Source organism: Pituophis catenifer, unplaced genomic scaffold, assembly GCF_029215685.1.
Source record: "Pituophis catenifer annectens isolate HBS135680 unplaced genomic scaffold, rPitCat1.0.hap2 SCAF_1, whole genome shotgun sequence".
Classification (NCBI taxonomy): domain Eukaryota; kingdom Metazoa; phylum Chordata; class Lepidosauria; order Squamata; family Colubridae; genus Pituophis; species Pituophis catenifer.
Genome location: NW_027256881.1, coordinates 231,055,787 through 231,070,444, shown reverse-complemented (window position 1 = coordinate 231,070,444; position 14,658 = coordinate 231,055,787). Strand labels below are relative to the sequence as shown.

Here is a 14,658-nt window from a genome sequence, read left to right as displayed (position 1 = left end):
CACACTACTTTGTATATGTCTCACTTAGAAAGATCAAAATTTCCTTTCTTAACTCAAGCAGAGAATAAATATATGACACAAAGTATGAAAGGAAGTCAGGATCTGGGGTTGAGCAATGATGTGCATAGGGCTGCTGATAGAACTCATGCAAGAAACTGAAACCAACAACATATTTTCCAGGAGCTTTAATGTAAATTGGTAAATATAACATATTATCTGCATCGTTTTATTGGCAAGGTCAAACTGAGCCATTGTAGCTTGAAAAAGAAACACCACTGCCTGGGAGAAGATGTGGAGGTATATTAAGTAGGTTATCATTAGAGGCTATACAAACAATCCATTTTATGTATTTAAGATACATTGACTTTTTGCTGCTTCTATTCCAGTCACTTCTCTGAAAAATGACTGGCCTCTGAAATGACCCTCCCATCCTTGGTCTCAATGGTCTTGATCATCAAAGGCCTCTTCAATGAGCTGCTGTTGGAGACCAAAATCCCTGCAGCCCCAGTGTGAGAGGGAAGAGGCATCCCTTGAGCCAGGAGTCCAGCTGCAGAAGCAATGGATGGATTTCAGAATTTGATAGAGGGATCAGAGGAGGAGGAAGGGCTTAATGCAGAAGTGTTTGATTGGCTCACCAAAACAATTTGGCAGAAGAGGAAGCCAGAGAATTTATGCAAGTTAAGTCAGTAGGCCAATAGAATAAAAAAACCCACAAACAAACAAAACAAAACAAAAGGTCAACTGACCGCATGCAATAAACAAGAGCTTGGTTAAAGTTTCCTTCTCCATTCCTTCAAATGTGTTGGGTTTCAGATGTTATTATACTAAACTATGTTGATTGGGCTGGCATTGATGGAACTTGTTTTCCAATACACCTGCTGAATGATTTCTTGGAGAAAGGTGGTTTTGGCAGAGAAAGTCAAATGCAGGAGATAATTTCAGACTGGAGAAACACTTAATCAAACATTTATTCTTGATACTACATGACTCAGAAGAATCTAGAGTTCTAGTCCATTATCTCAAATGGGCAATGCAGAGAAGTTAGCATTATTCAACAATCAAAAATATTAGATGAATTAAGATTAAAAGGATTATCTTGCACTATAATAATATATTTTTGTAGTGTCTTAGCAATAGAGAAACATTCAGGCAATAACTTTGAGAATAGGTTTTACATATTTCTGCCAATTCTTGGAGAACACTTTGGTGGTAATTGCATGCAGTATGAAGCAGCAGCAAACTATACAACATGGAAGGCCTTGGCTTCATCCATTTCATTTAGTAACAGAAGGCTATGTGGCTGGCAGTTCTATTATCCCTAATCCCATGGACATGCACCGAGTCAGTTTCAGAGGTAGAACAAAAACCTATAATTCTACATTGGGCTAATGTTCCATTCAGTCTTTGGATGAAATCTGCAACTTCAATATTTGAATTCAGACTGCTAAAATTAAAAATCCATATGCTTTACATTTTTTTCTATTTCCTGTTTGTTTTGACTGGTTTCAAACATCGACTGGGAAATACTATTTCCCCTCGGTTCTCTAGTTCTAAATATTACATGTCCTCCATTAAATGGCATCAATATATAGTAGTGGTTTTTCAACTAAGATTTTGGAGACTGCAGAGCTGTCCTAAAAATTTAACAGCAGTTCTTCAGCGAATTAATAATTGATAAATGTCTCTCAAAATCATGTTGCCCAACATAGCAGATGTTTTTCTACAATGTATAAGTAAAGAACAGCTTCCTGATAGATGATAGTGATGTTTATGTAGGTAGAATATTCCCCAGATAATCCTCCAACGTGGGCAAGAAGCACATATGTTGAGATCTGTTTAAAAGCTTGATGTTAACTACTGCCACTCTTTATCACCAATCACTAGTGCTAAACCGCATTGCACACCAGTTTTTGAATTTGAAAATTAAATATCATTGCAGCATACAATAAGTGATACTTCTATCGGACACATAATTTAAAATTCAGGGATATGGAATGGCAAAGATGGCAAAAGAGGATTTTTAGATAAGCCTTTGCCCTCAATTTGTTTCAGCTTTTTTCAGGACATGAAATACCCAGATGAAACTCAGGACACTGCAAAAGGCTCACAGAGAATTGGAAGGTAGAATAAAGCTTCCACAATACCAAAAACCTCAGAAGGAGAAAGGTCAGCAAAAGAGAGATGGTTGATTACTTCAACCCATCAGAACAAGAAGACGGCTTACCTAACTTGTTAATGGCATTGACCTGCTGTGGTGGAACCTGAGCAACCATTCTGGGAGAAATAAAAAGAGCATGTTTGTGAATTTGGAAAACATGTGAAAGACAGCATGGGTTCTTTTGGAGAAAAAGCCTTTACCTTACTGGTATAACCTGTAAAAAGGATTCTATGTTCAGTTTTGGGAACCTCCAAGGATGGCTGGGAAGATATGCCCGAAACCTTGGAAACCTTTATTAGAATATGCTCTCCTAAAATGCTCTTGTTGTCCCATCCCAAATGACAGTAACTATCTTCACAGCTGTATTTCTGCTACCTGTTCTTGAAGGATTCAAGCCCTTTGTGTCCTGATTACATCCTCATTTGGGGTGGGATCTGTATGTTTATATATTTGCAAGCCAGCACATGACAGCATCGAAGGGCCTTTCCAAAGCAGCATACCATCTACAGAAGTTGTCCCTTCCCTTTTTTCTTAGATCAATCTGCTTCAAAATGATATCCTCCAGCACTATCTGGAAACTGACATCCAACCTTTTGGGAGGGCCCTAGGCTGAAGAAAGTTGCCCTAGATCAGGGCTGTCAAACTCTCGGCTCACGGGCCAGATGCGTTACATGCTGGCCACGGCCATGCCCAGTTTAGCGAAAAGGAAAAAAGTCTCAATACATCATGTGATGCCGCCATGACGATGTGAGTTTGACACCCCTGCCCTAGATGATCAAGTGCAGAGGAACCAATTCATACCCATGCAAGAAAAGTCCAAGCTGACGCTTGCTTACCGGTTTTCTTCTCCTTCCAGCAGCTTTCTGTAGGTGGCGATTTCTATATCAAGGGCCAGCTTGAGGTTCATCAGTTCTTGGTATTCTCTCATCTTGGTGGCCATGTCATGTTTGGCTTGCTTCAGAGCCTCCTCCAGATCTTGGATGGTACTTTTAGCACTTTGCACAGCCTGGTCTCCTTGTTCTTCTGCTGAAGCCACAGCATTTTCCAGATTGGCTCGCTGGGCAGGAGGAAAGAGGAACATTTCACTTTCTACCATCTGGGTGAAAAGCCTTATGGAGAGCTCAGCAATTAAGAGGCAGCAAGGGATCAGAAGCAAAGCCTCCCTCTTTAAGTATAGTGGGGGGAAAACTGGGCTCTTTCGAGCTGCAGCTGCTTGCCTTCCATTCTACATGGTTATTGTGAATAGCCAAGAAGACTGTGAAGATGTTTCAAGGGAAATAACCTCTCAATGAAGAAACAGCTAAAAGTCAGCCAAGAAAAGAAGGTATGGTATGGTGTGTGGTGTGGTGTGGTGTGGTGTGTGTGGTGTGGTGTGGTGTGGTGTGATGTGTGTGGTGTCGTGTGGTGTGTGTGGTGTGGTATGGTGGGTGGGGTGGAGTGGGGTGTGACGTGTGGTGTGGTATGTGTGGTGTGATGTGTGTGGTGTCGTGTGGTGTGTGTTGTGTGGTGTGGTATGGTGTGGTGTGGTGTGATGGGTGTGGTGTGGTGTGGTGTGTGTGGTGTGGTGTGGTGTGGTGTGGTGTGTGGTGTGTGGTGTGGTATGGTATGGTATCCAAGACTGTGCAACTTTTTTTCCGGCTGAGGGCTGTACTTGATCTTTGAATGCTATGGCCATGTTTGCCTTCCAAAAAGCGATAGGACCAATGGCTATTTCCAATCTATTTTTTAAAAAATTGCCTTTGTCACATTAGCAAATATTATTGGTAAGCGCTGTTAGAGGGAAATAGTAATTTGTTTGTTTTATATCTCAAAGGAGCTCAGCACAATTTACACAAGGATCACTCATCATTTTAACTTCCTAACAATCCTCTAGGACTTGGGCCAAAATCGCTCAGCAAGTTTCCATAGCTGAATAGACTGCACCCAAGACTTTGGAGGGACAGAGGTTGTTTATCCCTGTGCCTATTCCAAACTACACGAGCCACACCACAGCTTCACACAATCTATGAGCCCAGACAACACTTGGGGTTAGAAGACCTTTGGAATGAAATGCTGGCCTCCTGGATTCATCTAGTAATGTTAATGGAAGAGAGGAAAATTTACAGCTGGAGCTTCTGAGAAGCCTGTCCCACTCATAAGAAATTGTGCCCTCTTGTGTTTTATTTTAAAAAAAAGGAGAGGACACTTGCAGCTGGACAAATTAAGGACAGGTATGAAGATAGTTACAAAAGAGAACAAAACAAACTGTTGGCTGGATCCCAAGGCTGAATCCCAGAATGGGTTGTAGCTAGAGTCTCATTTCCCCACCAGCTTTGTGTGTTCTCTGTTGTCATGAATATTTCTGGTTAAGACTTATGATTCTGTCTAGAGACTGGCAGCTTACCTGATTCTTTAAGGCCTCAATATCTCCATTGACATGCTGGGCATAGCGAGTCAACTCGGCAATTTGGCCTTTGATGTTTTTCATCTCATCATTATGTTTCTGAGTTTGCCTTACAATGTCATCAATCTGGAAGGTAAGAGAGGGATAAACAGGAATCATTATGATAGTATATTCAGAGGAGTAAGACACAGGGTCCATAGCAAGAATAGCAGGTCTCAGGTAGACAAACAAACAGTATAGGCAGATTTCCCACCCTCAGATCTTCCAGATATGTGGGATATCATATCACATACTAGATTCCTTCTAGAACAAGCATGGGATAAAATCTAGGGCATGGAAGGCATAATTAGAAGTCAGAGAAGTTTCAGGCATTAGCCAAAGTCCTTTCTGGTCATGCAAAAGATTGGGTCCGAGTCATGATACTACAATCATGTTTAAATACACATATGCCTCATTATTACAACTAGATGAGGACTGACTGGCAGTAGAGGATCATGAAGCATTATTGGCACTGCAATATTACAATATTGGAATGATAGAATCATCCTGAAAATTCAGGCCCTGGTTGAAGGACTCAGGTTGGAATGAGGAAAGTTTTTTAAAGAATTGCCAAGGCAGAAAGCTGAAGCTGTGATGAGTGTAACAAGATTATGAATGGTGGGACACTATTGCCTAGCAACAAGAAAGTTACAAGTTAGAAGGACACTGTTAGAAGGATGCTAGCTAAGGCACATAGACATAAACTTTGGTAACCCCTAGCTTATTATAATAATAAACCACACACCTCTTTTGATAAGAAAGCTTATTGGCATAAACATGCAATGTACAAAGGAGGATAAAGTAGAAAAAGCAATCAAAAGAAACATGTGTCAAGGAATCAATGATTGATTCTTAGGGTGTTAACTTCCTTAATCATAACTGTATAAAATTTGTGTTTGTGTATTGTTTGGGGTCTTGGCTCCTTCAGCTGCTGAGACCCTTTTGCTCCAATAAAAGCAGCTGAAAATGCCATTCCTTGTGTCTGGTGGTCTTTATTGGCTTCAGCACCAGCTGGGACCCATTCTGGGAACACGTCAGGCCTTACCTAAAGGATTACAGTAGCTTAGTTGAAATAGCAATAGCACTTAGACTTATATACTGCTTCACAGTGCTTTACAGCCTCCTCTAAGGGGTTTACAGAGTCAGCATATTGCCCCCAACAATCTGGGTCCTCATTTTACCGACCTCAGAAGAATAGAAAGCTGAGTTAACCTTGAGCTGATGAGAACTGAACTGCCGAACTGTTGGCAATTGGCAGTCAGCAGAAGTAGCCTGCAGTACTGCATTTTAACCACTGCGCCACCATGGCTCAATAGACCTCTGCTGGTCCTGCAAATCCTAAAATACTTTCCTAGATTCCACTGAGCTGCAAAACAGTGCCAGATTCTTTTCTCCTTGTTTCTAGAATCTGATTATTCTGTTTATTTGAATCTGAAACTAGTTTGTTTTTAATCTTGCAACAGTTTGTATTGGGAAACTGGATTTCTCAGATTAATATGAAAGAGGTAGCAAAATAAGATTGCCCTTTACCAATGTTTGCATGTGTACAGATTATACTTTCATGATGTGGATACAGGGAGATAAGTGAACCAGTTACCTTGTTTTTGTACCACTGTTGAGTCTCATCACGGCTCTTGGCAATCATGGTTTTATATTGTTCTTTCACTTCATCAATTATGTTCTTCATCTCCAATTCACGGTTGTTGTCCATCTCCACAGTGACCATTGCATTTTGGATCTGAGATTGCAATTCCTTGATCTCCTGGATGGGGGCAGGAAAGGCATAAGTTGTGTATAACAGGGGTGGGCAATTGTGGCTCTTTTACAACCTGTGGACTTCAATTCCCAGAATTCCTGAGACAGCTTGGCTGTCTTGACAATTCTGGGAGTTGAAGTCCACAGGTTGTAAAAGAGCCACAATTGCCCACCCCTGGTGTATAACATTGCAATTGTAGCCCCTTTTGATGTAGGGAAAGCTTAATCATGAGGTAGAATTTGATCCCAGCCACTGCACTATCTGTTCTTTCCTCAGTGCTCTTGTAAAGAGCTACTAGCAAACAAATGAAAATGAGAGGAAAAACAATGTTCCTGATAATTTTCATCACATATAATGAATACATCACTCATTCATTCATTTTTGTCTCTGGTACTCACCTCTTCAAAGAGCTGTTTGAGATATTTGATTTCATTTGTGATGCTCTCCAGCTTGGATTCAACATCTACTTTCTGCAAGTAAATATCATCCAGGTCCTGCCAGAAGAGAAAAGCAGACAGCAGGATTTGCCTCTGAATACCTATCATATTCCTTGAATCTCTCTAAGTACTGTATGAGGTGGAAGTTTTCCAGTTTTTGAGTTAATACAAGGTCAAATGTATGATCCTAAACTTTTTGGTGAGCCTCTAACTTGCCTCTGAATCGTAATGTTTAATATGAGATTGAAGGGGGGAATTATTAAATGTACACTGTGAATAATCAAAATGATAGTATGTAATTTAATTATAACTACAGTCATATTTCATTCAGTCTAATTTAGTTCTTTTCCTGTTCTTATCCATTTTTTTCATGGTGGACCTTAGCAGTTCATGCAAAATTTGGCAAGCGCCCACATTTTTAACCTTGCAGAAGGTCATTACCACCCAGGTGTTGATGCCTGGAGTTGGTTGTGAGGCCTCCCAAGGAGATGATTGAGGCGCTGGGTTTTTATTTGGGTTTGGGTTTTTAATAGTGATTGTGAGTTTCCTAGAGTTGGCTTTTTTTTAGATCAGCAACCATATTAATCTTTTAAACAGACAAATACAAGTAGTCTTACAACAGTTCATTTAGTGACCGTTCAAAGCAGTGGTGAAATGTAAAATTTGTTACTACCGGTTCTGTGGGCGTGGCTTGGTGGGGGGGGAGTAATGCGACTGGGTGGGCGTGGCCAACATTTTTTTTTTACTTTTAAAAGCATTTTTTCTACAACGTTAAGAGGTTGCAGAAAAAAATGCTTTTAAAAGCCTCTGACGATCAGGCAACTCAGCTGGGATCGCCAGAGGCTTTTAAAGGCATTTTTTCCCCCTACAACCTCTTCGGCCGAAGAGGTTGCAGAAAAAAATGCTTTTAGAAGTCTGATGATCCCAGCTGAGCCACGCGATCATCAGAGGCTTTTTTTTTTAACTTTTAAAAGCATTTTTTTGGCTGAAGAGGTTGTAGAAAAGATTCTTTTAAAAGTAAAAAAAAACCCAGCCTCTGATGATCACGCGGCACAGCGGGGCATGGGGGGGGGCAGGGATTTTTGCTACCGGTTCTCCGAACCATCCGCCACCATCGCTACCGGATCAGGCGATCCGGTCCAAACCGGGAGCATTTCACCCCTGGTTCAAAGTTACAACAATCACTGAAAAAATTGACTTATGATGGTTTTTCATACTTATGACCGTTACAGTATCCCCATGGAAACATGATCAAAATTCAGATGCTTGGCAACTGAGTCACATGTAAGATGATTGCAGTGTCCCAAGGTCGTATGATCACCTTTTGCAACCTTCTGACAAGCAAAGTCAATGGGGAAGCCAGATTCACTTAACAACCGTGTTCCTAACTTAACAACTGCCATGATTCTCTGTTTGATAAGCTTGGCTGGAAGCCTGAGCCATTTTGCATATAGCAAAACAATGCTCTTTTCAAAAGTTCTGGAAACTTGAGCAAATCTATGCATTTTTTCTAGTGTGCAGGAAGAAGGAATACTTGAAGTGAACTTCACTTGGTTCTCTCTAGTTAAAGTTAAATGAGAATGGAAATCGAGTCAGGCTAACTTTGTCTATGTATCTACCCATCTATCCACCTTGTGTACACTTTTCCTATTTCACAGAAGGATATAGTGTGGAAGCAAAAACATTTAACAGTCCCCCTTCTGTCACACCAACAGCCCTCTGCCGTATTGCTCAGAAAGAAAAGAAAAAGTAAGGGGAATGGATGAATATGGAGAAGGAAAGCTGACACTGAAAACAGTTTGAACCAAGGGTGAAATCCAGCAGGTTCTGACAGGTTCTGGAGAACCGGTAGCAGAAATTTTGAGCAGTTTGGAGAACTGGTAACGGAAGTTTTGAGTAGTTCAGAGAACTGGCAAATACTACCTTTGGCTGGCCCCAGAGCGGGGTGGGAATGGAGATTTTGCAGTATCCTTCCCCTGGAGTGGGGTGGGAATGGAGAATTTGCAGTATTTTCCCCTGCCATGCCCACCAAGCCACACCACGCCCACCAAGCCACGCCCACAGAACCAGTAGTAAAAAAAATTGGATTTCACCACTGGGTTTTTTTTTTTTTTTTTGCTTTAATTTATATGCTGCCCTTCTCCGGAGACTCAGGGAGGCTTACAATGCATTAAGCAATAGCCTTCATACTTTTGTATATTTATACAAAGTCAGCTTATTGCCCCCACAATCTGGGTTTGAACTCCTCAGGAAAGAAAGTTGTATTAGCTTGAAGTTGTAGAAGAGAGAAAAACAATCCCAGTTTAGTCAAAGGTAAGAAGGTCTGGTCCCAGTAATTTTTAGTGCTCCAGTACTCATTTCACCTTTTTCGTCACCACAAATTCATTTTCCAGTTGGTTACGGTGATTTATTTCCTCTTCATACCTATAGATTAGAGGACAAAAGACAATAGTTGTAAAGTGCAATGGGGAACAAATTAATGTCATTGTTGAGTGGGCATGTACCAATTACCAACTTCTTTTTCTCTAGCCTCTATGAGACTTGTCTTCAAAGCATCCAACTTGTACCATTTTATATTAATGTTATAAAATAAATAGGAAACTATCTATTTATAGTTGTAGCACTGGGAATTCAATAGATGGCATATTAAAACTCAGCCAACGTAAAATAAGATGAGACATAAATTGCTTTTCCAAATTTTTCATCTAGGTGTGGGCAGGGAAATGAGTGGGTGATTTTTTTTCCAGGCAGAAGAATAAATGCTCAACAACTTCACAAGGGCACAACCATCACTTAGTGGAGACATTTGCACTGCTACTGAAAATGCCCCCTAGCAGAATTCCCCTCATTATATCTTCCCTTGGGATTTAATGGAATGTGGGAAGCCAAATGTCACTTTTCTCCCAGCATGCTAAACTGGAAACAGATAAGCTCTCATGTTTCAAAACCTCTGCAAAGTAAATGTTTTGTAGAAAAACTAAAGAACTCCAGTATCTGTTGTATATCAAATACGAGACCTATTTATAAATAAATTATTGTTCAAATTCTTGCATCTCTTTTTCTCATCAGTGTAATATAATGGCTAGAGGTTAGTCTCTTCTGGGAAGGAAGGACAGTTTTAGTAACAGACAGAGATCTGGTATCAGGCTGTGTGCATTTGAAAATCAGTTCTGACGCAAAAGTGGCTGCAGATAGATTGGTGCACTACCCCTTCATTATACTTTCACCCATCCTGAGCACTTTATAACTAATGACACATCCACAACATTCTACTCATAAGTTAATTGAAAAAAAAAAAAAGGCTGCTCCTTTGAAAAAAATTCTGAAGTCAATTCCTGACACACACATGTACTCATGCATACAAACAGAATATTAAATAACAAATCTCCCATTATCTCTCATGATGTGCTCACTGGCTTTTTAGTTCCTCCAGAAATGTCTGTGTCTGATCCAGCTCATTTTGCAATTTCATCTTATCTTGATTGAGCATGTCTATCTGCTGCTTAAGGGGCTGGCTGTGGGCTGTCATAATACGTCCCACATTGGATTTGTATTGGTCTTTGCCCTTCAGAAGTTTCAGCTGTGTCTCCAGCACTTTGTTCTGCTGCTCAAGCTTGCGTACCTTGGAGAGGGAAAACAGAGAGATAAATAAGAAACTAAAAAGAGAATCAGGAAAGGCATTTAAAATTCTTTGATCAAGATACAAGAGTTTTATTTGGCCATTTATGTATACTCCCATACATCCACTGTGTAAGAATCTGTGGAATTTGCTATCAGATAAAATTACTTTTAACCACTGGTTTTCAGTTATTTACACTTTTGCTTGCTTCTCACATATCCGTTAAACTTTAACAGAAGATATCCTTAGCGAATTCTTGCCATGGATTTTTTTTCTAAACATAAAGTCCCAACTGGTCCAGAATGTGGCACAATGAATATTTTTGGCTACCCCATTGTTCATCTGTGTTACACTGTTGCTGTGTGAGCTATACTTGATTATGAGTGCGGCCGCGCGGGTGGTTATGGGAGCAACGTGGAGCTCCCATGTAACACCTCTCCTGCGCGAGCTGCACTGGCTCCCGGTGGTCTTCCGAGTGTGCTTCAAGGTTCTGGTTACCACCTTTAAAACGCTCCATGGCTTAGGACCTGGTTATCTATGGGACCGCCTGCTACCACCAATAGCCTCCCACCGGCCAGTACGGTCCCATAGAGAGGGGCTCCTCCGGGTGCCGTCGGCCAAACAATGTCGAATGGCGGCCCCCAGGGGGAGAGCCATTCTCTGTGGGGGCACCTACGATGTGGAACGAGCTCCCCCCGGAGATACGGAGGATCCCGGATCTTCACACTTTCTGTCGCGCGCTTAAAACATTTTTATTTCATCAAGCTGGTCTGGCCTAAATCTTCTCCTTTTTTAAATTTAAATTTTAAACACAAATTTTAATCTGTTTAATTATGGGGTATTTTAAAATTCAGCCAAATTATTTAATCCATTTTAATCTATTTTAAATTTTGTATCTCTATGTTTTATCTTCTGGCTGTTCACCGCCCTGAGTCCTTCGGGAGAAGGGCGGTATAGAAATTTAATAAAATAAAATAAATAAATAAATAAATGATTATGAACCATTAAATTGTTTCAACTCCTAACAACCACATAGTTAGATTTTCTCCATGATTCCTAAATTAGGTTCAGCACTTCCAAGGATCCATCCCTTAAGTAACTCTGTTTTATCTACCTTGCTGGTGGTTATCCCCCTTTTCTCTTTCCTTCCACCTTTCCCACCATTACAATCTTTTACAGGAATATAACTCTTTGCATAATGTGTCCAAAGTAGGAAAAGTTGAACCCTATCATTTGTGCCTCAAACCAGAACTCTGCTTTGATTTGTTCAATGACCCATTTGTTTGTTTTCTTGGCTGCCTACGATATTCCTGGGAGTCTTCTCCAACACTGGAATTCAAAAGCATCAATACTCTTCTACTTCTTCAAAGTCCAACTTTTTCTTCCATAATCACAGGGAATACTATAGCTTGTATGATTCTGATCTTTACAGCTATAGAGACATCAAGATATTTGAATATCTTTTCCAAGACTTTCATGATCTATCAAGTGCCAGTCTGTGGCAGATATCTAGGCTGCTCATTCCTTTATTGTTGATGGTTGATCCCAGAAGGCAGAAAGCTATCCATCGCTTTGATCCCTTCTAAGCTGGTTGTTCTATGTTTCTATGTTTTGTCATTAGTTTGGTGATCAGTTGCATTGGCTTCCAGATTTTTCTGAGTGGAATTCAAGATATTGTTTTTCACCTTAAATCCTTGAAAGGTACAGAGCTAGGTTATTTGTGGGAACCACCTGTCCCTGAAGGTATCTGCCTGTTCCATTAGGTCTTATAGGGTGGGTGGTTCCAAGTCACTTCCCTGAAATCTTGTGAAGCCTGATCTCCTCTTGAGATCTCACCACTCTTAGTCTTCCAAAAAGACCTAAAGAAAATGATGGGACAATAGGAGATTGCTGCACAGAACCATGCCTTGTGGATATATGGGAAAGTGTTGAGGTTGGAAGCGCTGCAATTTTCTGTATTTTAATTTTTTATTTACTGTTTTTTACTTGCTTGCCATCTAAAATTAGAACAACAGCTGTACTGTGTAACAGACATACATACATACAATAGGGCAGGGATCTCCAACCTTGGCAACTTTAAGCCTGGCAGACTTCAACTCCCAGAATTTGCTGGCTGGGGGGTTCTGGGAGTTGAAGTCCTCCAGGCTTAAAGTTGCCAAAGTTGCAGACCCCAGCAATAGGGAATCTGCAGAGGGTTTGAAAGATGCGTGCAGAAAAAGGAACCCTACTCTGAGGGTTCTATCTCTTTAAAGTTTCTTTTCAAGCTAGCCTAGGAGTAACCATGTGATGCTAGAACCGTAGTGAAAGGAGACTTAAACCTGTTTCCTGCACCTCTTTGGTCACACTACCAATTCTCAGTTTGGAAAACTCTTCAGGTATACTGGCTTGCATCTTTTCTCTTGAGTTATTAATGGAGGGTGTCACAAGTAAATGCCTTATTCTCCATTATGTAAATAGTATATGAACGGGATATCAGGGGTTAATTTATTCTTCACTTTTTAATGTATTCATACTTCACCACTCCCATATCTAGCTCCACCCATTGTATATATAAGGAGCCGCACGCACCCATTCCTTGCTTCTATCTGTGAATATTCAGTGAATATAGAATACCTTATGTAAATAAAGAGAGACATATTTGAACTCTTAATTTTCAAATGATTTATTGAGTCTGATCCTGAAAATATTGCAACAGAGGGAAAACTGTTATTTTACCCTCCCATCTTGTGTCACTGTCTGTGTATATGTTTATTATACATTTTTCTTTTTGCACTATTTTCACTCTGCTCCATTGCTGCTGGAATCCTTATGCCAGGTGCTTACCAAATCTGGGTGAATTATTCAAAATTGGATAAAAGGGTGTGTTTTTTTCTGGGAGGGGGGGATAACAACACATAAAATCCACTCAATCACAAGGATATTTAAATAAGGACTTTCTTGTAAGCGGCTTTGTATAATAAAGGAAATGGTTTGGGAAGCATCCCATCTACTGATTTTGGTTGCATCCTTCAATTGTTATGGTCGCTTTCTATTATATTCGATTTCGCTTTAAAGATTTTTCTTTTTTGGGGGGAAAAATAAGCACCATTCTTTTGCAATAAAAGTAGCTTTAAAAAGACCACCGTTCTTAAACTTTTAATGCAATCCTTGATGACTTTATGGAGATATTCAAGTAGTTTTCTGCGTTACAAAATATAAGAGAATTGCCACTACCTTTTCCCCCTGGACTTTATTTTCTTTGCAGTCTGAAGTACAGCTTTAAACTACCGGCATTAATTAATTAATTAATGTCTCGGCTGATAGAAACACTAAACGAGACAAACAACTTCGAATCCGTGCAGATCTGTATTACAAACTTTTTAGACATACTTTTTCTCTCTTAAGTACCCTCTTTATTAACGGCCGCGCAAGCTCCAACTAGGCACGGACGCAGTTACTCTTCCCTCTCCCACAAGCGCTCGCCTCTTCACACGCGTCTGCAAAGCCGCACCTTGTCAATGAAGGAGGCGAACTGGTTGTTGAGCCCCTTGATCTGTTCCTTCTCTTCCGTGCGAATCTGGTGCAGCTTGGGATCGATCTCCAAACCGGGCAGCGAGGGGAGGAGGAAAGGCGTCGAGGTAGAGAAGGGAGAGTTGGACAAAGCACTGAAGGATCCTCGGAAGAGTCCCGGCTGAAAGCTGCCCGAACTGGCTCGGTACAAAGAGCTTCGATTCGGAAGAGATCCGAGGGATCGAGTGCTAAAGCTCGTACTCCTCGGGCTATGGTAATTGATGTTCATGGTGCAAAGCGCGCTTGACTTTCCAATTGGCCACTAAAGCGAGACAGAACTTCGGTGCCCCCTACGAAATAAATACCGTACCTGAGAAGCTTTTGACCCCACCCTCTCGGCCTATCGTGGCGTCTTATTGGCTGAGACGAACGCCCACCCAATCTTTACCTCGACCTGCCTATTTACCTTCGCCTATAACTGTATCCCCGCTCCCTCATTTGCATACCTCATTTGCATTCCCAACCAGTCACGCCCCCGGCGCGATACCTTAGCAGTCGGATTTATCCCAGAGACGAGCAACAGTCTTTTCCCATATATCTCACTCCATAGGTCTGAGTTTTGAGGTTCTCCCGACAGTCTCCCTAACTTGGTTTTCCAACGGGATCTTTTATGAGCTCCAAATAAGTTGCTTGAAAACTGTTGGTTATGGCTGACCTAAAGTATGTGAGAGGCGTGCATAAGCGCACCAACGTGCCTACTGTCCCTGTCCTATTGTC

General features: G+C 41.0%; 1 protein-coding gene across 1 annotated transcript; it reads right to left on the bottom strand.

Annotated features, from left to right (window-relative positions):
• Positions 1-386: 386 nt before the first annotated feature.
• Positions 387-14,170, bottom strand: LOC139327322 (keratin, type II cytoskeletal 8-like). The gene is made up of 9 exons (XM_070957122.1): positions 13,883-14,170; positions 10,187-10,395; positions 9,137-9,197; positions 6,735-6,830; positions 6,178-6,342; positions 4,542-4,667; positions 2,995-3,215; positions 2,225-2,274; positions 387-547 (listed from the first exon to the last, which is right to left on the bottom strand). The coding sequence occupies exons 1-9, from the start codon at positions 14,168-14,170 to the stop codon at positions 387-389; spliced, it is 1,377 nt and encodes a 458-aa protein (XP_070813223.1).
• Between the last annotated feature and the right edge of the window lie 488 nt (positions 14,171-14,658).

Coding starts and splice junctions, on each gene's coding strand:
- LOC139327322 (XM_070957122.1), bottom strand. CDS start 14,170: ATGAACATCAATTACCATAGCCCGAGGAGTACGAGCTTTAGCACTCGA. Junction 4,668..6,177: donor AACAGTGGTACAAAAACAAG/GTAACTGGTTCA, acceptor CTTACCTTCCAG/ATTGATGACATTGTAAGGCA. Junction 3,216..4,541: donor TTGAGGCCTTAAAGAATCAG/GTAAGCTGCCAG, acceptor CCTCCTGCCCAG/CGAGCCAATCTGGAAAATGC.